The 23,808-nt window shown below is 37.5% G+C and overlaps 1 protein-coding gene across 2 annotated transcripts; it reads right to left on the bottom strand.

Annotated features, from left to right (window-relative positions):
* Positions 1-6,485: 6,485 nt before the first annotated feature.
* On the bottom strand, positions 6,486-21,965 carry LOC122659780 (cryptochrome DASH, chloroplastic/mitochondrial). 2 transcript variants are annotated; one of them, XM_043854917.1, is made up of 14 exons: positions 21,530-21,965; positions 20,300-20,439; positions 19,927-20,142; positions 19,673-19,813; positions 19,504-19,578; positions 9,835-9,951; positions 9,702-9,748; positions 9,504-9,580; positions 9,281-9,356; positions 9,104-9,173; positions 8,594-8,717; positions 7,229-7,278; positions 6,614-6,854; positions 6,486-6,529 (listed from the first exon to the last, which is right to left on the bottom strand). In XM_043854917.1, exons 1-13 carry the CDS (start codon positions 21,948-21,950, stop codon positions 6,663-6,665), a joined length of 1,746 nt encoding a protein of 581 aa, XP_043710852.1. In that variant the 5' UTR covers positions 21,951-21,965; the 3' UTR covers positions 6,486-6,529; positions 6,614-6,662. The 2 variants fall into 2 exon arrangements, with proteins under 2 accessions (XP_043710852.1, XP_043710851.1); XM_043854916.1 differs by lacking the exon at positions 6,486-6,529 and having other exon boundaries at positions 6,554-6,854.
* Positions 21,966-23,808: the final 1,843 nt, after the last annotated feature.

Genomic DNA, 23,808 nt, shown 5'->3' with positions numbered 1-23,808 from the left:
AGCAAATCTGCCTCCCAAGATAAAACAGGCTGGGCTGATTACTGATTTGCAGAGACAGTAATCGCTTGAAACTATCAGAGAATTGAAAATTTGTTAATGCCTAATTGACTGAAATCGTACCACAAAAATTGAATTATTTGGGCTATCCATTTCATCTCTATTTTATAGTGGTAGATGTATCCCTTCAAGACACCTCATGGAATGGGTGTGTCCATTGACATGAGTGGATAGGATTAAAAGATTCTAATCCAAGCACTTATATGTAAGTGTCTCTTGAAGATACCCCATGGTGTAGGTGTGTCTCTTGGTTCAATGAATTAGATTAAAAGATTTCAATCCAAGTGCTATGAATGCACCTATACAAATGGATATGTCTCTTTGAAGATACATGTCCCTTAGCCAAAAAACCAGGCCAACATTGAACCAAAGAATGATCCAAAACCGTTCACACATTGAAAAAATTCCAACAATTTTTCCCAATTTTTAAAATAATTGAGTCTCCTTCAATAACCTCTCTATACCTTTAAATCATACTTACATAAAGGTGTTTTTCGACTTGAACCTTCATATTGTCAAAATACATTAGGACTTGTCAAAATCAAAGTAGCCGAGGCCTTGAACTTAGAATTTATAGCGACAAATCTAATATACTAGATATATGATGTACTTGACATAGTTTTAAAAATACCCGCATATTTAAGGCCTTGTGCTTTCATCTTAGGTTTTCATAAGCGCCTTAGAGAAAAGCTTTGAATCTCGCAGAAGCGGGGACTTCCTGCACTTATATAAGTAAATCTAATAAAATACAAATGTATGACTCGTAATTCCTATAGGACATAAATTCATTAAAGGATTGATCCTCTCCTCTATCTGTTTCTCCATACATACCTGCACTACCTTGAGATGACAAGAGATACTATCTCTACTAATTAAGTGCATAACCGGTTATAACTACAAGTGTTTTTCCATTGAACTAGTTGACTAGATGTTAGTCTAGTGTCTAGTTGGTTTCCACTTGCAGGTTACCTCTCATTTAAAAACTTTAAACCCATCTCCCTGGAAGTCTTCCATACCACATCCCTACCTAGGCCTTTTGTAAAGGGATCAGCCAAATTTTCCTTTGACTTCACATAACTAATAGTCACAACTCCCTTGATGAGTTTTTCCCTTACATAGCTATGTTTTAAACTGCTATGCCTTGACTTTCCATTGTAAACTTTATTATAAGTTCTTGATAATGTTGCTTCATTATCACAAGATATTGATATAGCAGGCATTGGCTTAGGCCACAAAAGAATCTTTGTTAATAGGTCCCTAAGCCATTCTACTTCCTTTACTGCCATTGTTAAATTAATAAATTCATACTCCATAGTTGAGTGTGAAACCATAGTTTGTTTCTTGGATTCCTAAGAAATTGATCCTTCACCCAAGGTAAATATCCAACCACTTGTGGACTTTAATTCATGAGATCCTATAATCCAATTTACATCTGTGTATCCTTCTAGTAATGTAGGAAACTCCTTATAACGTAATACATAATTCATTGTGCCCTTTAAGTACTTAAGTACTCTAGAATTCACATTCCAATGAATTTGTCCAGGGTTATGAGTAAACCTACTCAAAACACCAACTACAAAAGCTATATCAGGACGAGTGTACTGCATGGCATACATTAAGCTGTCAATGATATTAGAGTATTCCAATTGAGATATACAATTCTCTTCATTAGAAGTTAATTTAATAGAATGATCATATGGGGTAGCAACTGGTTTACAATCCTCGTGATTGAATTTCTTTAAGATTTTCTTTATGTAATGAGACAATGTTAAAGAAATAGAATCAGAGGATCTAACAATTTTGATTCTCAAAATTACATTTGCTTCACCCATATCTTTCATATCAAAACATGAAGATAGGAAAGCCTTTGCCACCAAAACAATGCTTAAATTAGTACCAAAGATTAACATATCATCAACATATAAACATATTATAACACCATATCCATTTTTGAATTTAGAATAAACACATTTATCAAATTCATTTATTCTAAATCCACTTGCTACCACCTTTTGGTCAAATTTTTCATGCCATTGCTTAGGAGCTTGTTTTAGACCATATAAAGATTTGACTAGTTTACAAACTTTATTTTCATGGTCTTTCAAAATAAACCCTTCAGGTTGTTCCATGTAAACTTCTTCTTCTAAATCTCTATTTAGAAAAGCAGTTTTAATATACATTTGGTGTATAATAAGTTTATTAATTAATGCTAAAGCAATTAACAATCTAATTGAACTAATTCTAGCAACCGGAGCATATGTATCAAAACAATCAATACCTCCTTTTTGCTTAAAGCCTTTGTCTACTAGCCTAGTTTTAAATTTATCAATGATTCCATCAGCTTTAAGTTTTCGCTTAAAGATCCATTTACAACCAATAGGTTTAAATCAAGGAGGTCTGTTAAAACCCATGTATTATTTGTCATCATAGAATCTATTTCATCATTTATAACTTCTTGCCAAAAAGCAGAATCTTGAGAATTCATAGCTTCTCGAAAAGTCAATAGATCTATCCAACATTATATACACAAGAATTTATAACTTCATTTCTATTTCCTTCCACCAAGTATTGATAGAAATCTGGACCAAAGGATTTTTCTACTCTAATTCTTTTACTTCTTCTTGGTTCAACACTCTCATTATTCTCAGAGTATGAATGAACAGTATCTTGATCCTCCTTGTTTGTATCTTCATTCTTTTGTTTCTTAGAGAATGAATCCTCAAAGAACTCAGCATCTCTAAATTTTAAAATTGTATTTTAGTTAACGGTCTCTGTAGATTCCATCGATAGAAATCTATAGGCCTTGTTATGTTGGGCATAGCCAATGAAAATACATTCAATTGTCTTTTCACCTAATTTAGGTCTTTTAGGATCAGTTAATTTTACTAATGCTCTACATCCTCATACTTTGAAATATCTCAGAGAAGGTTTTCTCTTCATCCAATATTCATAGGGAGTGATATTAGTTCTTTTTATAGGTATATGATTAAGTATATGACAAATAGTCATTTATGCTTTCCCCCATAAATTCTTTGGTAAGTCAGAAGTAAGTAAAAATGTATTCACCATTTCTGTTAGAGTCCTATTTTTTCTTTCTACTACACTATTTTGTTGAGGACTATAAGCGTTGTTTGATAGATAATTCCATAAACTTCACAAAAATCATCAGTAGAGAAATATTCTCTTCCTCTATCAGTTCGTAAGATTTTAATCTTATGATTTAATTGATTTTTTACTTCGACTTTGTAGATTTTGAATTTCTTCAAAGCCTCATCTTTAGTTCTTAACAAGTATACATATGTATATTTTGAACAATCATCTATAAAAGTGATGAAATATCTTTTACCACCTCTAGTTAAAATACCTTCTAACTCACACAAATCAGAATGTTCTAATTCTAAGAGTTATGTATTCATTTCTACTTTCTTAAAAGATTTCCTAGCAATCTTAGACTTGATGCATACAGAACATTTGTCTTGACTAGAAGAAGTACAATCTGATATTAAATCTAATTTAACCATATTTTTCATGCACTTATAATTAACATGCCCAAGTCTAGAATGTCAAATATCAAAAGTAGAAACAATATAAGCAGAAGATGGATTTTCATTAATCATATTAAACCTATACATCTCATTTGATGTCTAACATTTCCCAACATATATTCCCTTTTTGGACACAATGACGTTCCCCGACTCAAACTGGATTTTAAATCCATGTTTGTCAAGCAAGCTTACAGAAATTAGATTTTTCCTAATATCAGGAACATGAAGTATATCATTCAAAGTAAGTTTCTTTCTCCGGATGTGAGATTCAGAACCGCTGTGCCTTTTCCTATGGCCTTAGTAGTTGAAGAATTTCTCTTGAGGAGATCTTCTCCATCTACTATAGGTTCATAAACTTCGAACAAGTTTTTGTTCTTGACAAATGTTTGGTTGCATCGAAATCTATCCACCATTCCTCATCATCACCAACTGTGAATCCTTCAGATATCACAGCAGCCCAATCATCATTGTCAACTATGTTGGTTTGTTCCTTTTGTTGCTTCTCCTTGAGATAAGCCCGACATTGTTTCTTGAAATGACCGGCTTTCCTGCATTTTCAGCAAGCTGCTTTAGGGTTAGTATAACTACCCTTCTTCTTTTCCGAAACAGATCCTTTCCCATCAAACTTTCTCTTTTTGCCCTTAGAAGATGCATTTTCTATAACATGAGCCTTTGGAGATTTTCCCTCCAATTCAAGTTTATCTAATTTACGAGAATTCTCTTCAACTTGGATATATTTTATCACCTCTTGTATAGTCATTGCATCTTTCTTTTGCTTCAACTCTTTCCGACAATCTTTCTAAACAAGAGATAATTTTGATATAATTGTAGATACTTGAAAAGATTCATCAAGAGTATGGCTCTCAGAGATTATTTGATTAATGTGATCTTATAACTCATAGGTTTGTGAAATAATGGATTTATCACCTACCATTCTGTAATCAAATAATTTACTTACAAGAAATTTCTTGTTGCCAGCATCTTCAATCTTGTACTTTTTGTCGAAATCCTCCCATAGTTCTCTCGATGTACTGTCTGCAAATTTGGGCTCACACACGTCATAACGTGTGTTTGATAATCCATTGAGGATGTATCCTATGCACATGAAGTTATCTTATTCCCACTTCTGGCGCTGTTGTTTCTGTACCGGTGTCTCTCCACTTAAAGCTTCTCCAGTGGTGTTTGTAGGTGTTTTTTGGCTTCTCTTCATTCAGGACATGAGCAAGCTTCAAAGCAGTGAGGAAGAAATACATCTTTCCTTTCCATCGTTTGAAGAACGAACCATCAAACTTTTCCAGCTTGGTGATCTCGTTCCCAGGTATCTTCATTATTGTAGTCTCCTCCATGTGATTAAATACTGTCTTAAGATTGTTAGAAAAACATTGATATCAAAAGAAAAGGACAAAGAGATAGCCTGAGCTGAACGAGAACACTCTGTCATTAAGACAGTATTTGCACCCTATTACTGCACTGGGTTGCAGCAAATCTGCCTCCCAAGATAAAACAGACTGGACTTATTATTGATTTACAGAGACAGTAATCACTTGAAACTATCAGAGAATTGAGAATTTGTTAATGCCTGACTGACTGAAATCGTACCACAAAAATTGAATTATTTGGGCTGTCTACTTCACCTCTATTTATAGTGGTGGATGTATCCCTTCAAGACACCTCATGAAATGGGTGTGTCCATTAACATGAGTGGATAGGATTATAAGATTTTAATCCAAGCACTTATATGTAAGTGTCTCTTGAAGATACCCCATGGTGTAGGTGTCTCTTGGTTCAATGGATTAGATTAAAAGATTCCCAATCCAAGTGCTATGAATGCACCTATATAAATGGATATGTCTCTTTAAAGATACATGTCCCTCAGCTAAAAAACCAAGTCAATATTGAACCAAAGAATGACCTAAAACTGTCAAAAAATCAGACCAACATTGAACTAAAGAATGACCCCAAACCGTCCACACATTATTGAAAAAATTCCAACATAATCAAAAGTTCATAGATCCATGGTTTGAGGTATCAGGATCGCCCGGTAATGGTTTTGCTAGTGGCCGATCCAAATACCGTATCGATGACATGGTACGGACAAGGGGTAAATTAGTCAAATATTTGATTATTTTAAGGAAAATCAAGGGCAAATTTATCCGCTACAACCAATCCATGCTAATACCAAATCGATTTTGCAGATGCCCTATGCCCGATGCCCGATGCCCGATCCGATACGTGCACTTAAATTATGCATAGATCGGACAACACCATCGATTTTGGGAAAGGATTTTTTTCTTCTGAGGTTTCCCTCTCTATTTCTATCTCCATGATTATTGAGGAAAGAACGGAATTTGTGAACCTTCAAAGAGTAGTAGCTGTAGGTTTCAACCCTAGTTAGGTTAGCTTCGGTGGGGGTGGTTAATTCGTAACCCATGTGCACAAACCTGCCACTCTTCCTGAGTCAGATCTCAAAAACAGAATGGGGTTTATGTTTTATACTTAGCTGTATAGTGCAGAATTTTAGACAATAAAGAAGTATCATATAAATAAATTCAGTGTAACTAAAATAAGGATGTTGAGGTGTTATAGTACTAGAGAATTACATAATACAGAGGTGTTAGGAATTTTTTTTTTTTTAAACATTGGATTGGAAGTACATAATACAGAGGTGTTATAGTACTAGAGAAGTACAGAACTAGAGAAATACAAGGGAGAACCCAGGGGGATTGGAGGGGGAAAGGGTTGTTACAAGGGAGAACCCAGGGGGATTGGAGGGGGAAAGGGGTCTACAACCCTTTCTTTATTCAATGGATTGACTACAACCCACTCCCCCACTGTTAAATATTCGATTAGCATTATATGCATTAGGATATTTAATGCAGTGGTAAGCTGGGTTAGATCAAAACTCTTAAAATGCTGATTCCAGCAACCTGTAGCCGATAATAAAAAACTTCAAGACAAATATAGATCAAAACGGGACAATATAAACATTTTAACTCACTTGAACCTTGTACCAACTATATATGCTCAGCCACATGAATCTTGTGAAATTGATTTCATCTGTTATACTCTTTTCTTCTGTCTCCCCATCTGGGGATAGGAGCGACCCTGCATACTATTGGTGTTTCCAAATTTTAGAGGTACAATTTGCTTGATATATTCTTTCCCAGGGAATATCCTTTTTTCGTTGGGAAGTGCTAGTAGCTCAGGCAACCAGTAAGCAACATACTCTCCATCAGGATCATAAGTTTTTGCCTGCAAACGAAAGGATAAAATCATAGCTTCCAAGAATTTCTATTTGACAACCACAAAGAACAATAGTAAATCTAAAGGTGTTTATCTTAATTGGTTTTCGATGGGACTTGCAATTACGTAAAACTGTCCTACATATCATCTACCATTTATAGAAGATTTTATTTGTCAAGTCACTGCTTTATCCATGAGTATGAGGTTTGTTTCACAAAATGATTTTGATGTGATTGAAATCAGGAGTGAGTTAACAGTTCAAACAATGTTCAAGAAGTTTCAAATTATTGATTTCAATTAGATCCAGCACTACTGTTGAGAGACTAGAAATTCAAATGAGTTTAGTGCTATTGAATAAAAATTTTAATATCAGGTGTACTTACTTGCTTTGGAATACTGAAGTACCGATCCTCTCTTGGGTCATTCCCTACACCTATTAAAATAGAAAGAAAATCATAAGACAATGTTTGGTTATGTAACTGCGATATGCAATAGCTAAGAGCAAGGTTTAAAATCTCGTTTTGTTTTGGTGTTCCGGACTGACCGAAATTTCTAAGATACTGAAATTTCGACAGAAATATGGTATTTTTTCTGTGGGTGTAAAATGCCAAAATGACTGAGATTTCCGAAATTTCCAAAATGAGATGACTGAAATTAATGAGATTTCCGCAAACGAGATGACCAAAATTTCCGAGAAAAAATTTTGAAATATTGCATTTTTTCAATTCGATGTTGCATTTAGTTTCGACTCGACCGAGATACTCGAAATTCTCGAAATCTCGACCGAGACGAAACAAGTTTTTGTACTATGGCTAAGAGAATAAAGGCTTAAAAGGTGGGGGGTGGGGGGGAGGGGAACAGGAATGAAAGAAATAATTGGCAAAAATTATGGTACTTATAACTGAGCAACTCTGACACCTACTAACTAAAAGAGGGCAAAATATAAAGAGGGGGGATTTGGCGTGAAAAAAACAAAACCATTGCTGAAATCATGTACACAAATATTGAGTTACTATTCTTATGACCCAATCCAGTTACAGAAATACATGGTATAGCAAAAAACAAGGTACAACAAAAACTAAAAATTCCACCACTTGTACCACCAAAAATCAACTAACTACAATGACTGTGGCTACGACTGCCACTGCTACTAACACTACTACTCCAAATTGCCCATGACAAAAACAACATCAATGTTTCTGCAATAGATCCTTACTGCAAGAGATTCTTGACAAGTTCAGTTGCTTCAGAAATTCTTATAACTGATTTGCATGACCAGTAGCCAATCATAACATTGTCTTTGATGTATGATCAACTTAGAGGGTTGGATGGCATCTAGGGCCAGTTCACATGGAAGGTGTTGCTGTTTCAACATTAGTTCAGAGGATAGAAGGTAGACAACATAGATAATGACTAGCAGTGGCTTGTTTTAGGTGCTCTTTAACATCAAATTTGGATGCACTACCCCATGTTTCTCACTTGGTTTCTGAGTTATCCCTGTATTCTTTAAATTTGTTTAATGTTTAAGAGATCTTGGTTTTACTCTTTTGCAGACAATATGGCTTTATCATTCAGCGACTTATGGCAAGAAAATTATCTAAAAATGATAATGACAAAATGGTGGCAATATATTCAGTTTTCTTTCTTTTTTCATTGTTTTCAAGTTTTAAAAACAACATTAATAATACAGTAATACAACACATGGGCATATCAACAATTAAATATATTAAGATATCTAGAATTGTAACCTGCACCATAGGTCCAGTTTCCATAATTTGAAGAGGGGTCATAATCTAAAAGGCAGGTCTCAAACCATTCTGCCCCCATACGCCAGTCAACGCCCATATCTCGAACAAGAAATGAACAAACAATCTGCAAAATTTGGGGATAGATTATTGTCATGTTAAAAACTTTTTCTCAGCAAACTTGTGTGGGCCTGAAGTTGAATAGAATAAAAAACTTTAATAAACTGGTACATTATTTAGTTATCCTTGTGAGAAATATTGGGCTTATCGAATCACTTCAGAAATAAAATGTCACTTTCTATTATTCTGGGGACATTTTATCCCCATTTACATGAACAGAATCTGCGAAAGCAGGGGTAAGGCTGTGTACATTATGACCCTCCCAGACCCTGCAGTGGTGGGAGCGTCGTGCACTGGGTACGCCCTTTTACATGAACAAAATCTATATATTCCCGTACTGATTTATTGATTTTTTTTTCTTAGCAAATGAAGACAACATCCATACAGATTTACCTGGCGCCCTCGGTTTGACATAAAACCAGTGGTGGACAGTTCTTTCATATTTGCATCTACTAGAGGATATCTACAATAAAGAAAGTGAAAAGTTCTTAAGAAATTCAGTTCTTTGGGTGATTAACCAATGAATAAAAATCTTCAGATAGCTATCCATTAGCTAATGAAGAATTGTACCCTGTACGACCTTCTCTCCAAGAGTTGAACAGGATCTGATCTTGGCTCCACTTAGAATTCACATTTCTTGGCCCTCCTGAAAATATTTCAGCATTAATAAATGACAGAATGGAGAAAGCATTTACCTTGACATCGTAGAGCACACAAGACCACAAGCAACAAATCATACTAGATGCATCCACTATTGATGTTGATTAACAACTAAGAAACAAGTCTCTATTACCTAAATGGAATATTGAATTTCCATATTTCACTGATAGAAACTTGAAATAATCTCTCCAGATCAATTCAAACAAAACCCTGAAAGCACAACGACTGAATCAGAAAAATTGAAACTACGACAGTTTAGCACAGGGGAGGTATGGTAAGGTACAAAATATCTGCATCAAACTTTGTAATAAAATGAGGGTCAAATAAATACCAGTATGTTGAATCATTTGCTTGCCGCAATTTTTCATATCTTTTTACCTAGAAAAATAAAATTAAGCCACTTCCAAGATTTAGTTTAAATGTACATAACTGATTCCCAAGGAGGAAGGATGAAAGTCTCTGACCTCTTCATATATAAATCGAGGAGAGAGATTTCCGAAAGCAAGCCATGGAGAAAATTTTGTTGAGTAATCGGGTCCTAGCATTCCATTTCTTGTCTCTTTGTAGACCTTCAACAAATCCTAAGGTCATATCGAATAGGATAGCCATATGGTTCAGTTGACACAGATAAATTGATTAAGAATGAGATAAACGTGAAGACAGAAAACATCAATATTGTAAAATTAAGTTTGCAAACTACTAATTTGGTCTCTAAAACACAGAAATCCCACATTAAGTAACTAACATATGCACATACAAAGCTTTTTATTTGTCAACATCTTTTAAAAACAAAAAGCTTTTTAGTTCTCTGAAGTGAAAGTTCTTACAAAATTTAAGAAAGGAAAGTTAACTTCTAATATGAAACTTCATATTTGTACAACGATAGAATTATTAGAGTTTAAAGGATTAATAATATGAAGGAATTTAACAAAATGGTTCGATTTTAAATAAATGGGGCAAAAATAAAAAATTTAGCAAGAATTTAAATATGTCTGTAATCTTGGACACACAATGGCTTCCAAATTCCAAGAGATGCCCTACTTGAATTAGGAAAGTTCCCAAAATAGAATCCAGAAACAGAATGAGTGACTTCTAAAGTTAGAAACTCAAAGGATATTTCATAGGACAGTAATACGACCAACTATGATTTATGGTGCAGAATTGTTGTAATATGGGTATAAGGGTAAATTTGTCCATAGGGGCATTATTGTACTTGTACCTGTATGTCACTTATTATAAATAGAATAGGGCTGTCACTCTGGCAGTCTAATCTTTCCTCTCAATCAACATGGTATTCAGAGCTGAGATCCATCTCGGGATCCCAGCCGTAGCAGCCACCACTCTCCTTTTTTTCTTCCCTCAGTTTCCACCTTCAGCCTCCTTTCTTCTCTTCTCAGCACCTCCCTTCTTCTCACCTTCGGAGGGTCTATCCTAGGCCACCGAAGGTCTATCCCCTTCTCTATTGGGTTCTTAGATCTCCCTTGAATAAATGATCTGAGAGCCCACCTAAGTTCCAATCGATTTTTTTAGGGTTTCTGAAGAGATCGAATTTTTCAAGTTTCTGGGGCTTGGATCGATTTTTTCAGGGTTTTGAAACCTCTATCAACCTTTTGTCGGTCCTTTGTGATGACCATCGATCTCTTCACAGCCTCATCTCTCCTTTGATTGTTTGGAGTTCTTTGTATCTACTGGAGTGGTAACCATGTCGACTGATTCTACTGTATCAACTGGAATTGAAGGGTTGAGTCTTGGGATTCATAATGATTTCCCTTCATTCCCTATTAGCTTTGTTCGACTAGATGGGATTAATTATCTAATGTGGTCTTGCTCTTGTTACGTTTCCATTGATTCTTGTGGCTATACGGGTTATTTGAAGGTGAAACTGCAAGGCCTACTGCCACTGATGCTTTACAGAAGATGTGGAGTTCTGATAACTCCTTGGTAATGGCCTTTCTCATCAACTCCATGAAACCTTAGATTGCTCGAGGTTATCTTCTTTTGGGTGTAGGTCAAACTACGGTCCTAGGATCAAGTCATGGTTCCCCAGGGAAACCAATTATAAATCAATTAGGGTATTGCACGCCCTGGGTTAGCCCATGGTTGCCCATGGGCGCCTTATTTAAATTTTAGGGTTTCTCATGGTCGCCCATGGGAACCCTGGTGCATCCCAATTAGGGTTTGGTCTGATAAACCAATGCCCTACCCTTCTGTTTTGTGTCCCATGCAATTATGGAACCTAAAACAGATGGAGAAATTTCATCTCTAATCCATCACATGGAAAGAAGGATCCATCCTATACTCGAATGCACAGCGGAAATAAATCGATTCGGGTTTCTTTCGCATCCCATGAATAATCAATAATTAAAATCAAGAGGAATTCATAAAGAACTGCTAACCTGATGAGCCTCAAGTGTTGCTCCTCCAATAGACAGTGGTTCTTCCTCCAATGAGCACTCCAAGTAAACAGATCTGAACGTCCAATGGTGCAGCTAAGGTTCTTCAAGCCAATCTCAGATGTTCTTCAACTCTTCAAGCACAGATCTGGGTTTCTAAAACCCTAAATCTCAATCACAGAAGAGAGAAACAAGAAGAAGAAGAAGAGATCACAAGAGGGAGAGATGGACCAAAACACTCCAGGAGGGGGGGAGCCAGAAAACGTGGAAGACTGCCTCCCCCTCTGCGTTTTTGGTCCTATTTATAATGATGGAATTTAATTAAATCCCTAGATGGATTTAGATAAATCCCTGTGAGAGTCTTATCTCTCTCTCTCTTTGTTTGCCAGTTCTGTTTCTACTCAAAGTGCTTCTAAAAGGTGAAGAAGCACAATCTAATAGGGAATGATTTAATTAGTTACTTTATTTAAATTTACGGATAATTACAATTAGCACAATATCCATTTATTAAATAAAGAACCAATTAATTTAGCAAATTCCAAATAACTCCCTACATGATAACAAATTATCATGTACAACCCCCCACTAATCAACACCATCATTATGGAATCTAGGGCATGTACACTTGTACTGCCAAACCCTAATCCATAGTACATGTCCATATAAGTGTGTTTATGCATCTGATCGGGTCCCGCAAAACTCGATAAAACACTTTGTTCAAATAATCATATATAATCTATTATTTTATGTAAAATAAATTTTTGCAAAACCATTTCCAAAACAGCACTGGATCCAGATTCCGATCCGACCATACACAGGCAATCTCAATTTTGGTGTTCCCCAATCGCGCAGTGGTGACCATGTTGAGTAACTCCTTCACTCACAAAGTGTTCACGCATTCCCAGCACACCGGCTTTGACTAGCTTGAGTCTCAGTCATTGATGAACCAAAGAATGTGATTACACTTTGCAGTGACAGGGTTCCCTCAGGCAAAGGGTGTCGGTGACACATGTCTATCCCTTCCTACATCTAGCAGTAATACATGAGGGAATTGACAAAGTAGATTCTTCGCCAATACGCACATCAAACATGTAAGTACTCGCATTCGTACCCTGACATCACATGTCTAGGCATACCTAATGCGACGACCATATGATAAGGGTGCCCAGCCCTAACCCTAGTTGTGACTACCATTTTAAGTAAAACTAACGGACACATAATGTTCAAAAAGTTTATATTGCATGTGATTATATTAAACTAAAATGTATAAAAGTTCAATACAAAGTAAAACCGGATTGAACCGGACCGAACCGGGTTTGATGGACGCACAAGTCCAACATTGGGATGCTGCAGCTAAGATTTGGAAAGCTGCCTAGGACACTTACTACCAGGTTGGGAATGAAATTCAGGTTTATGAACTGAGCAAGAAGCTTCATGAAACCAAGCAACAGGACTAAACTCTTCTGACCTGACCAACTCGAATCGGTTAGGCTTTCGATCCGGTTGGTGTGTCAACATCTCGAATGGACGAACTCGTTAGTCTGCTATTCCCTAGGTTTACTCAACACTATTCTGAGTTGCATAGTCTGTGGCAGGAACTTGATTTCTATGACACCTTTCAAGCAAACTGTATTCCCGATGTTACTACCTTCAAGAAACGGGAAGATAAATTCCAGATTTATGATTTTCTGGATGGGATGAATGTTGAGTATGATCAAATTAGTGCCTAAGTACTTGGCCCAGATTCTTTCCCTTCCTTGGAACAGTCTTATTTATTGATCTAGTTATAGGATAGATACTGCTATACTATGCTACAACATACTACTTACGACCGTTCAGCCTTACTTTTTGGTGGATGTTGCATGGATGACCTACCTTCTCATCCTCATGGGATCCTGGATGTGGTTGTTGTCAATTCTCTCAAGCTGAGAATCACACTAAGACCTTTGAACCTACACCTGATAGTATTGATTCCTCTCTTTCTCTGGATGAGCTCGCTATGCTTAGGTATTTGATGACTCGATTTGAGCCTTCCACTGCTCCAGCTATTACTTCTACTTCTACTCTGGTTTCCTTTAACTCTCACCTAGCCTCCTCAAGTATTACTTTTAGTGGTCATTGTACATTGGTTGTCTCTCATCCTTGGATTATTGCCTCCAGTGCCACTGATCATATGACTAGCTCTTCTAGTCTTTTTTTCCGGTATTATCCTTATCCTGGTAAAAACAATGTTAAAGTAGCTGACGGTTCCCTCTCCTCTGTTTTTGGAAAAGTTTCTATCATTTGTTTCTCCTCCTTATCCTTAGCATTTCTTCTTCATGTTCCAGATTTTTCTACTAACTTTCTTTCTATTAGCCATTTCAGCACTCATCTGAATTGTAAAGTGACTTTTTTTCCCTTCTCACAATGTCTCTCAAGATCTGGTGATGAAGAAAACGATTGGTTGTAGTTTCGTGCATGGTGGTCTTTATTTGCTCGAGATTACACTTTTTCAGTGGTTCAGCTTATCAAACCGGCTCTCCTTTAGTATTAGTATCTTCTGAGTTACTTCTTTTGCATAGGCGTTTAGGCCATCCCCCTGTTAGCACTTTGATTAAAGCTTTTCCTAGTTTATTTCATCAAAAGAGTGAAGTATTTCGATGTTTTCAACTTTTTCACCCCATGGTCCGTACCTATACCCAATTTAACTCTACCATCAACATTCTTTGAAGTGTTAATGGCAGAAAATATTTGAGGGTTCCTTTGAGTCTTATCATGCCATCCAAGGGATTATCCATTAGACCAGTTGCATTGATACATCGGCTCAAATGGTGTGGCTGTACGCAAAAGTTGGTATCTGTTGGAGTTGGCACATGCTCTTATGTTTGTAATGAATGTTCCTCCTCAGTATTGGAGTGGAGCTGTTCTCAGTTCTCACCACTGCTTATCTCATCAACCGGATGCCAACTGCTGTCCTCGAGTTCAACGCTCCTACTGTAGTTCTCTGAGTTCTTCCACCTTTCTTCTACCACCTAAAGTCTTCAGATGTGCCTGCTATTGTCCACAATCATCATGCTCATGGCAAGTTAGATCATTGGGGAGTTAAGTGTGTATTCATTGGATACTTTGCAACCCAGAAAAGCTACAAGTGTTAACTCCTCCCTTCTTATCGGGTCTTTGTTTCTAAAGATGTTGTATTTCATAAATCTGCTGTCTACTACTCTCCAACACCTCTTCATGGGGGGATACTTCTCTATTTGGTGAAGATGTGCCTCCAGCCACTCCTATTCTTGGTTCAAACTCTACTTCTTTAGTTCCTTTAGCCTAGGGGGAGTCTTCTCTTGCTTAAGTTCAGCCACCCATAAAAGTTTGTGTCCATTATCATTGTGAGCAGCAAATAGATACCACCACAATGACACCTGTGACACCTGCACCACCATCTAGCCAGTCATCATCTTCTCATCCAAGTCCTTACTCTCGATCAGGTAATATTTACTCTAATTCTCCTATTCTCTTGACTTACCCATTGCTTAATGCAGTCCTAGATTGGTAGGAGAGAAACTAGGAGCCAGTACAGCAAGATCTAATATGAACCAGTAGTCCAATTGGGGCAGAATATGTTTTTAGGTCAAAATTAGGGTTAGGGTTTAAGGTGTTGGTTATGTTAGGCAGGTGTAGGGTAGTCTATCAGTGAAGGATTGAGCGGAGGTGTGTAAACTAGAATAGACAGCAAGTTAGGGTTAGGGTTTAAGGTGTTGGTTATGTTAGGCAGGTGTAGGGTAGTCTATCAGTGAAGGTTGAGCGGAGGTGTGCAAACTAGAATTGACAGCAAGTTAGGGTTAGGGTTTCGGATTTTTGAAAAGAGGAAAAGATGGATTTCTAGGTTTTGGCTGGGCAGAAGTTAACTGCACTTGAATGTTTTCTTAGGAGGGTATGAGGGATAATCGGTCAGATTGGTAGACTGTTCTAACGGTTGGTTTGGGCTGGGCAGAATTTAGGTTATGGGAATGATGTTCAATGATGGAGGGGATGTTAGGGTTTGGGTGGTTTAGAGGATAAGAACAAGAAAGGTTAGGGTTGGGATGAATCAAACTTATTGTTCTTGCAGAAATTCCACGGCAGCAGCTTGTTTAATTGAGAAACTTGATTGAATCTTTAACTAGAACTTGAAGGAGATCTTCAAAAGGACCACCTGGGCTTCACACCGCAAGGTGTCAATTGGATCAAACACCTATCCTACCTGCCTTGATCAAACACAAGACAAAAAAATCTTCAATGGAGAAGAAGAGCAGCAAAAGCTTTTCATTAATATCAGAATTCGTGATCAATGCTTGCCCCCCTTACAACCTTGTATAAAAGACTCAAAAATAGACTCCTACACTAAAAAGGAGAGACCTACTCAATCTTTAATCTATTAGGTAACTTAAACTAACTAGGAAAGTGAAATAACAAAGGAAATAGACTCAAAACATGGCTAGACTTATAGAGTCCTAATCCAACCCAAATTAAATAACAATTAAATAGTCAGATGACCACTTAACCAAGTCACATGATCACTTAAGTGATCACATGACCACTGACCAAACAAAAAGAAATCTACTAACAAATCCCGTATGTAACCTTAGTACCCATATTTTAGGCCCATAAAAGTGGCCTATTACATAGAAAACGCATGGGATCAAAGGCCCAACATGTATATAACCCAACCCTAAACTTCTAGGGAAAGAAGCCCAATTTGGTGATAAACCTACATCATTACTATTCGAAAGGGAACGAGATATTGTACCCAACAGCCTATTGCTAAGGTGGTTTCGTACAACTCTCGTTCTCCTTCATATCATACCTCATCTATATCCATTCCCCAAAATTGGTAGGAAGCTATCACTGAACCACAGTGGAATGCAGCCATGATTGAAGAAGTGCAAGCCCTGAAAAAGACTGGTACTAGGGATCTGGTCTCTCTTCCACCACAGAAAAGGACAGTGAATTGCAAATGGGTTTTCACTATATAGCAAAATATGGATGAGATAGTAGAACAGTACAAAGCTAGGCTGGTTGCAAGAGGATTTACCCAAACTTATGGTCTGGATTACCAGGAGACGTTCGCACCAATTGCAAAAATGAATACTATTCGTGTGATTGTTTCTTGTGCTGACAATATAGGATGGGATTTGCAACAACTTGATGTCAAGAACGCATTTCTTGATGGAGAACTGGAAGAAGAAATGTACATTTTAATTCCTCCTGGTTTCTCTGTCAGAAAACAAAGGTAAAGGTTTTCAAGCTTAAGAGAGCTCTATATGGATTGAAGCAGTTACCTCGTGCCTGGTTTGGGAGAATTCAAAAGGCTATTGTGTGTGAAGGATTCACTTAAAGCAATGCTGATCACACCCTGTTCAATAAGCAGATAGGTTCCAAGATTGCTATCCTCATTGTGTATGTTGATGACATTGTTGTCACTGGGAGTGACATAGAGGAAACTTCTTGCCTAAATATTAATCTTGGTCAAGAGTTAAGATCAAGGACCCAGGTCAGTTGTGTCACTTTCTTGGTATTGAGGTTGCCTGCTCTACCAAGGGTATCTTTCTATCTCAACGGAAATATACCGTAGACCTTCTATCTGAGACAGGGATGTTGGGTTGTAGACCTTTTTCCTCTTGAAGAGAATGTTCATCTCACTAGTAGGACTGGTGATCCAGTGGATAAGGGATAGTATCAACGATCGGTTGGAAATCTGATTTACCTATCCCACACTCGTCCTGACATTGCCTTTGTTGTTAGTCTGGTAAGCTAGTATATGCATAGTCCCTACTCCTCGCACTTGGAAGTTGTGTTCCAGATCTTGCACTACTTGAAGTCTACACCAGGAAAGGGAATCATCCTCTCTCCTCATGGCCATTTACAAGTTGAGGCCTTTACCAACGCTGATTGGGCCAGCTCTCTAGATGATAGGCGATCTACCACCGGTTATGGCACTTTTGTGGGAGGCAACCTGGTTACTTGGAGGAGTAAGAAGCAGGATATTGTTCCTCGGTCCAATGCTGAAGCTGATTTTCGTGCCATGTCTAACAGCAACTGTGAGTTGATGTGGCTTCAAGGTCTCTTGAAAGACCTGGACCTTCCTTTTTCCCTTCCTAAAATGCTTTATTGTGATAGCAAGTCCGCGATTAGTATTGTTCACAATCCAGTCCGGCACGATTACACCAATCATGTGGAGATCCATCATCATTGCATCAAAGAAAAATTATATCAAGGACTGATTTGTATTCCCTTTGTAAAATCTGGAGATTAGTTAGCAGATGTTTTTACAAAGGGTTTAAGTAGTAAATTTTTTCATCCTACTATATGCAAGTTGGGCATGTGTGACATTTAAGCACCAACTTGAGGGGGAAGCTGTAATATGGGTATAAGGGTAAATCTGTCAACAGGGGCATTATTGTCCTTGTACTTGTATGTCACTAATTATAAATAGAATGGGGCTGTCACTCCGGCAGTATAATCATTTCTCTCAATCAACAAGAATGTTGGGCAGTTAAGAAGCATCATATAGATAAACTCATTGCAACGGAGATGAGGATATTGAGATTGATGAGTGGCAAAAGTAGGAAGGATAAAGTAAGGAATGGTCGTGTTAGAGCTGATTTGGGAGTCACTACAATACATAATAAGCTAACAAGAAAGTCGTTGAGATTGCATGGCCATGTTCAATGGAGGCCTTTGGATGCTCCAGTACAGAGGAGTGATTGGATTTAGATCGAAGGAATAAGAGAGCCAGGGGCACACCTAAAATGACCTTAGGAGAAGTGGTAAGGAAAGACATGTGACCTCAAATAGAGCTCATTGGAGGGCAAGGATCCATGTAGGCGACTGCATTTAGTTGGGATAAGGCAGAGTTGTTGTTGTTGTTAAGTTAGAAACTCCCAAATTAGAAACATGAATTCTAAGTCACTACCTTGACTATCTACTTAGCATAACAGAAAACATGGTGAGCCTGTGAATTTACTGAGTTATTAAGGTGGAAATTCATCATTTGAAGATTTCACCTCAGAGCTGACTCTATCAGTAAGAAAAGAGGGGGGGGGCCGAATCGGGTGATCATAGCTAATCTGATCCATGCATTCTAATTATGATCCAAATAAATCACCTTCCAGGAAAAGAGATCATATATCATGGGAAACCAGCAACAGTCCAGCTGGGATAATATTGTTTAAATTATTCACTTTGCAGAGCCAATGTAGCTAGTGAGCATTATATGATCACTTTTCACTGTATTCCTCATATCTACTGTGCTTATGATGTTTTAAGCATCATGAGGAGGAAACTACTCCAAGTTTGTTTATCTCAACAAAGCCATATTACAACTGCTTTATGTTGGTACCTAACAATTTTTACTCACAAGAAGAGGATTTTTGGGTGTGTTATTTCTAACAATGAGCATGCTAGTTCTCTTAAAAATCCAATCTTGGGCTAGTATATGTACTCTAATATAAGTTTACTGCAAACCACTTTTGCAGCACAGTATAGCTTCCTACCATGTCATGTGCATGGCTTCTTTAGCAAGTCACACTTTTCCCAGTTCACTGCTCAATTCCAATATGGTACTGTTGCTATCATCGATGATCTTCGTCGCTTTCATACGGGGGATACTTGGGTTCTTCCTTCTTTTTGTCTTACGTTTTTATCATGGTTCAGTCTACTTGTGTTCTCTAATATAATTAAAAGGAGGAAGAAAACCAAAAAAGCACGGAAAGGTGTCCTTGCCTTCTTCCAGAAGTACTCATGCACTCTGCCCAATGCAGCTCTTTCACCGCCCACAAACCTCATTCCTTTATCACCCTATATGGCAGAAAGAGAAAGAAAGAAAGAACAGTGAAGTCATTAAGAACAGTGAAGATGTTATAAATGTCAATAAATAAACATGTTAACCTGCCTTTTCCTGGCATAGTCCAAGCTGGTTAAGTGAAGGAACACAGCCCCATCCCCCCAAATCCTCCAAGCTTCTGCTAGGAAGTGGCTCAAGAGATGCTGGAAGCTTAAAGCAACTCCGTACTGCACACTTGGATTCGACAGACTGTAGTTTATATGAAGATGCCTATCATGTTAGTTTTCTTCAACCAGGGTGTGCCTATCTGCATTTAGCAGACCAAAAGCGAGTACTTAAAACAAGGATAATTCAAGTTTCACCTTACGGAAATGGGTGTATACGTCTGGCAAACTGCCTGGATTAGAAGGGAGGTCATTAATATGATACATAGTACTCCCCCAGATAAGCTGTAGCTTTGGATTTGCAGAGTTTTGATCAGAGGATCCACCTTGTGTTTTAACCATCATCCTAAGAGCTTTACTAACAAGTTGCTCCACTTTAACCTCCTCACTGCATGTTTCTTTCTGGGCATAGACCTGAAAACATGGTTCCCAATAAACAAGGTCACTCAACAAATTGATAACAATAGCTGATTCAAAAGAAAACAAAAAACATTGCCCTGCGTAAATTTAAAAAAGAGAAAATTTAGAAAAGGAAAATATTTAGCTCAACCAAAAGCATAGAATTCCTAACTGTGTGTGCTTTGAAAGCTTTTGTGATTGTAGGGAGAATGTCCTCAGGTTTTCCATGTTGTATGATCAGGTTCAAACCCATTTTCATCAGATTCTTTTTCAAGTCAGCCAAGCACTCGATCAGAAATTTTGCTCGCAACACTGCCATGAGAATTAGAGATTTATAACATGGGCATGTAGTGGTATTAATATCAAATGAGAAAAAAAAAATGTTGTGATGACTGTGTGCATATATATGAATAGGAGATAGATGATCCGATGAACTTCAACTAGACTACTTCAAATTTTAAAATCAAAGAGGATGCTTTATTTTGAAGGTAATTCTCATCAAATGTAAAGGCATTTTGTCTACCAAAAAGGGAGGCACAGCAGGGTCTAACCACAAAAATGCAGATTATAACAATAAATGTTTGAAGACATGGCAAATTGAATCAGGATTCAGCTAACTTGACAAGCTTTACTATGTAAAAACGAAACAATAGTAGCCTCATTTTGTCATCAGCTTCACCAGTTTATGACAACTTGAAATTGAATGTGTGCAAGGCATAAATAGAAGAACACTGGTTGCATCATTATTTCATTTCCTTATCAGCTCAACCATTTGATGAGGACTTCAGAGTGTGCAGGGGACAAAATAGCAGAAAATGCATTGTTCAAACACTAGGTGCTTCAGTTCTGCATCAACTTGACATTTTAATGAGAACTTGAGTGGGTATTGATTCATAAAACATTTAACACATCAGGGAATTTTTTTCAGAGGTGACTTCTACCATAACTCACAGCCACCCTAGTAGTTCACTCAGCTCATCGAGGTCAAAACGGCCAAGTGGAGAATTGTCTTGTCAAAAGCGTAATTCACTACTCTCTGGCCTCCACAAGGCCTCTGTGGGCATTGAATCCTTAGTCCACATTTTAAGGCTTTAGATAACATTAAACTAAACAACAGATAAGATTCTACTTCACCACAAAATGAAAACTATTGAATCAATCTACTAGGCATGCATATCCAAAACCACAAGTAAATAAAGCAACTACAATGAATTACTCAAATTACCTAGTCAGCTGCTATGTTCTAAATTCTCAAACACATTTCTCCTCCTACTCACCATAAATATATTCACCGAAAGTCTTTACTTCATGATATTTATGTGTTCCTTACCAGAAATGAAATTTTACGTTTTACTAATTCCAGTAAGGCAGTTACTCGAGTAATGAGAATGGAAGCAAATACCTCCAGTTTTAGGGAATTTGAAGTAATGGGTTGTGCCAAAAAGCCGAGGATCAATGCAGTACACAGGCAACACAGCCTCAGATGAAATCCAAGCCTGATGCAGGACCTCATTGTCCAAGACCCTCAAATCATTTCTGAACCAGACAATGGCAACCCCAACACCATTTCTTCGGATGTTTGACAATGAGTATCTGTGGATTGTTTCGTCCGCCACTCGATCAATTTCATCGGAGTTTAGTCCTGGAACCTGAAAGATTGGTTTGGAAATCAAATTGGGTTCTGATTTTGTACTGAAATTCATGATTTGGAAGCGACAAGGGAGGCGAAATTGGGTAGAAAATAAGAGTTTTGAGATGGGGTTTGGCGGGATAGGCAGGTTTCTCAAGGGGGACGAGAGAGAGAGAGAGAAAAGAACATGCATATTGTTTGGATTTTGTAGGAGACACGGGGAGAAGGAAAGGGAAATCTTGGCAAGTGGCAGAGACCAAAAGGGCCTGGAATGATGATGACGTGGAATTTTCCTGTTCACTAGATCGTAGAAGTAATCGAGTTGTTGGGTTGTTACCACGTGTGCATGGTTGGTATGGTGATGACGTGTCGATTTGCTGGCCATTATAAAAAATTTTCGGGGTTGTAAGAAATGAGACCACAGGATTGAGTACGAAATTATACCAAAAAATAAAAAAATTACGTAGAATCACTTTTTCACGCCACGTAAGGTTTTTTTTTTTTTTTTTTTGTAAGGAGTAAATTACACTTATATCAATCTTTAAGACTATGTTTGGTTCGCAAAGGAAAAAAAAAATTCAATGTTTTTTAATTTGAGGAGAGAGATACACATAAATCAGTCTTAATGTGACATGATTTTTGTTTATGTTTTTTTCTTTTTCATTTCTTGACATAAAAAAATGACACTTGAGATACTCAATCTTCAAAAGTGACATTTGGGTTGCCTCTCCAAATGTTTCTATCACAAATTATATATATTTCTAATTTTACCCTTCCATCTCATCTCTACCTCCAACTTCTCTTCACCCTCCTCCCCACCACTATTTGTAGCAATCTCTACTCCCCCACCCAACCCCCCTTTGCATAACCCACCCCTTCCTGCCTCCCCCTACCATCCCTTTAATCCCTACCCCAACCTCTATCAGTAACCGTCACCCCACCCTCAATGGGTGGAGCATGATCTTCTCAGTCATGGCTATGAAAAGTCATGACCAATATAATTTTTAACCAATATTTCACTTGGTAGGTTTATTGAAACTTCGAATCAAGAAAAAAGAAGTGGACAACTTTTCAAAAGATGAGAAAGGGGGTTAACCCTTCCCTAAATCAACGACGTCAACCTCTACTGATGAACCAGCAGTCAACAAGGAAACAAAAATTTGTTTGCGGAAGTTGTTGGAGGGATCACTATTGAGTGCGCTTTCATATGTTGTTGTTGCTACCCCTGCAGGCTAGTGAAACTTCTCATCCTCGTTGTGTACAAGTTGTCTGTAGGGTTAGGAAAGCATTGAAGAATAAGAAGGCGCAGAGTTTCAAAACGGTCTCCTCCCATAGAGGTGTAGGTACATGTGCGAATGCAACGAGAGGTGTAGGTACATGTGCCTCTACTCCTGCATATTTGATGAATTGCTTTCTGTTTCCTTTAAAAATCTGTCGTAATATTGACTTAATTTGTCTCAATTTTTTATTGGGAAATTTTGGGAAAAAGAAAAATATTTCTCTTATCGCTTGGGAGAAGATGTGCACATCCAAATCTCGAGGGGGGTTGGGTTTTTGGAAGGCTAAGCATCATAACAAAGCCTTACTAATGAAACTAGGGTGGAGACTAATCAATGATACTTCATCCCCTTGGTCTTGAGTCTTGAAAGCAAAATATTTTCCCAAACTCCCTTTCTTTGATCCCAAAACCCGCGTGAAAAAAGGGTCAGGGGTCTGGAACAGTATTTCTCACATAATCCCATCACTAGAACAGATTTCAATTAGGAAAATTGGTAATGGCAAAACTACCTTTTTCTGGACTGATCATTGGATTCCCTCTCATTGTGGTAACCTCCTTGATTCAGCTATGTTATCAAATCCCTTTAACTGATAGAATGGTTACGGTGGATTCTTTTTCTGAGGGGTCTGGCTGGAATACTTCTGCATTAAATAATTCTCTACCTTTGAATATTTCATCTCTGATTCATAAAGTTAATTTGTCATTATCTGATGACAGTTGGTGGTGTACGTTGACCAAGAATGGCATTTTTAGTACTAAACTTGCTGCTAGG

This window comes from Telopea speciosissima, chromosome 4, assembly GCF_018873765.1.
Source record: "Telopea speciosissima isolate NSW1024214 ecotype Mountain lineage chromosome 4, Tspe_v1, whole genome shotgun sequence".
Classification (NCBI taxonomy): domain Eukaryota; kingdom Viridiplantae; phylum Streptophyta; class Magnoliopsida; order Proteales; family Proteaceae; genus Telopea; species Telopea speciosissima.
The sequence above is the reverse complement of the archived record's forward strand: the minus strand, read 5'-3'. Positions and strand labels throughout refer to the sequence as shown.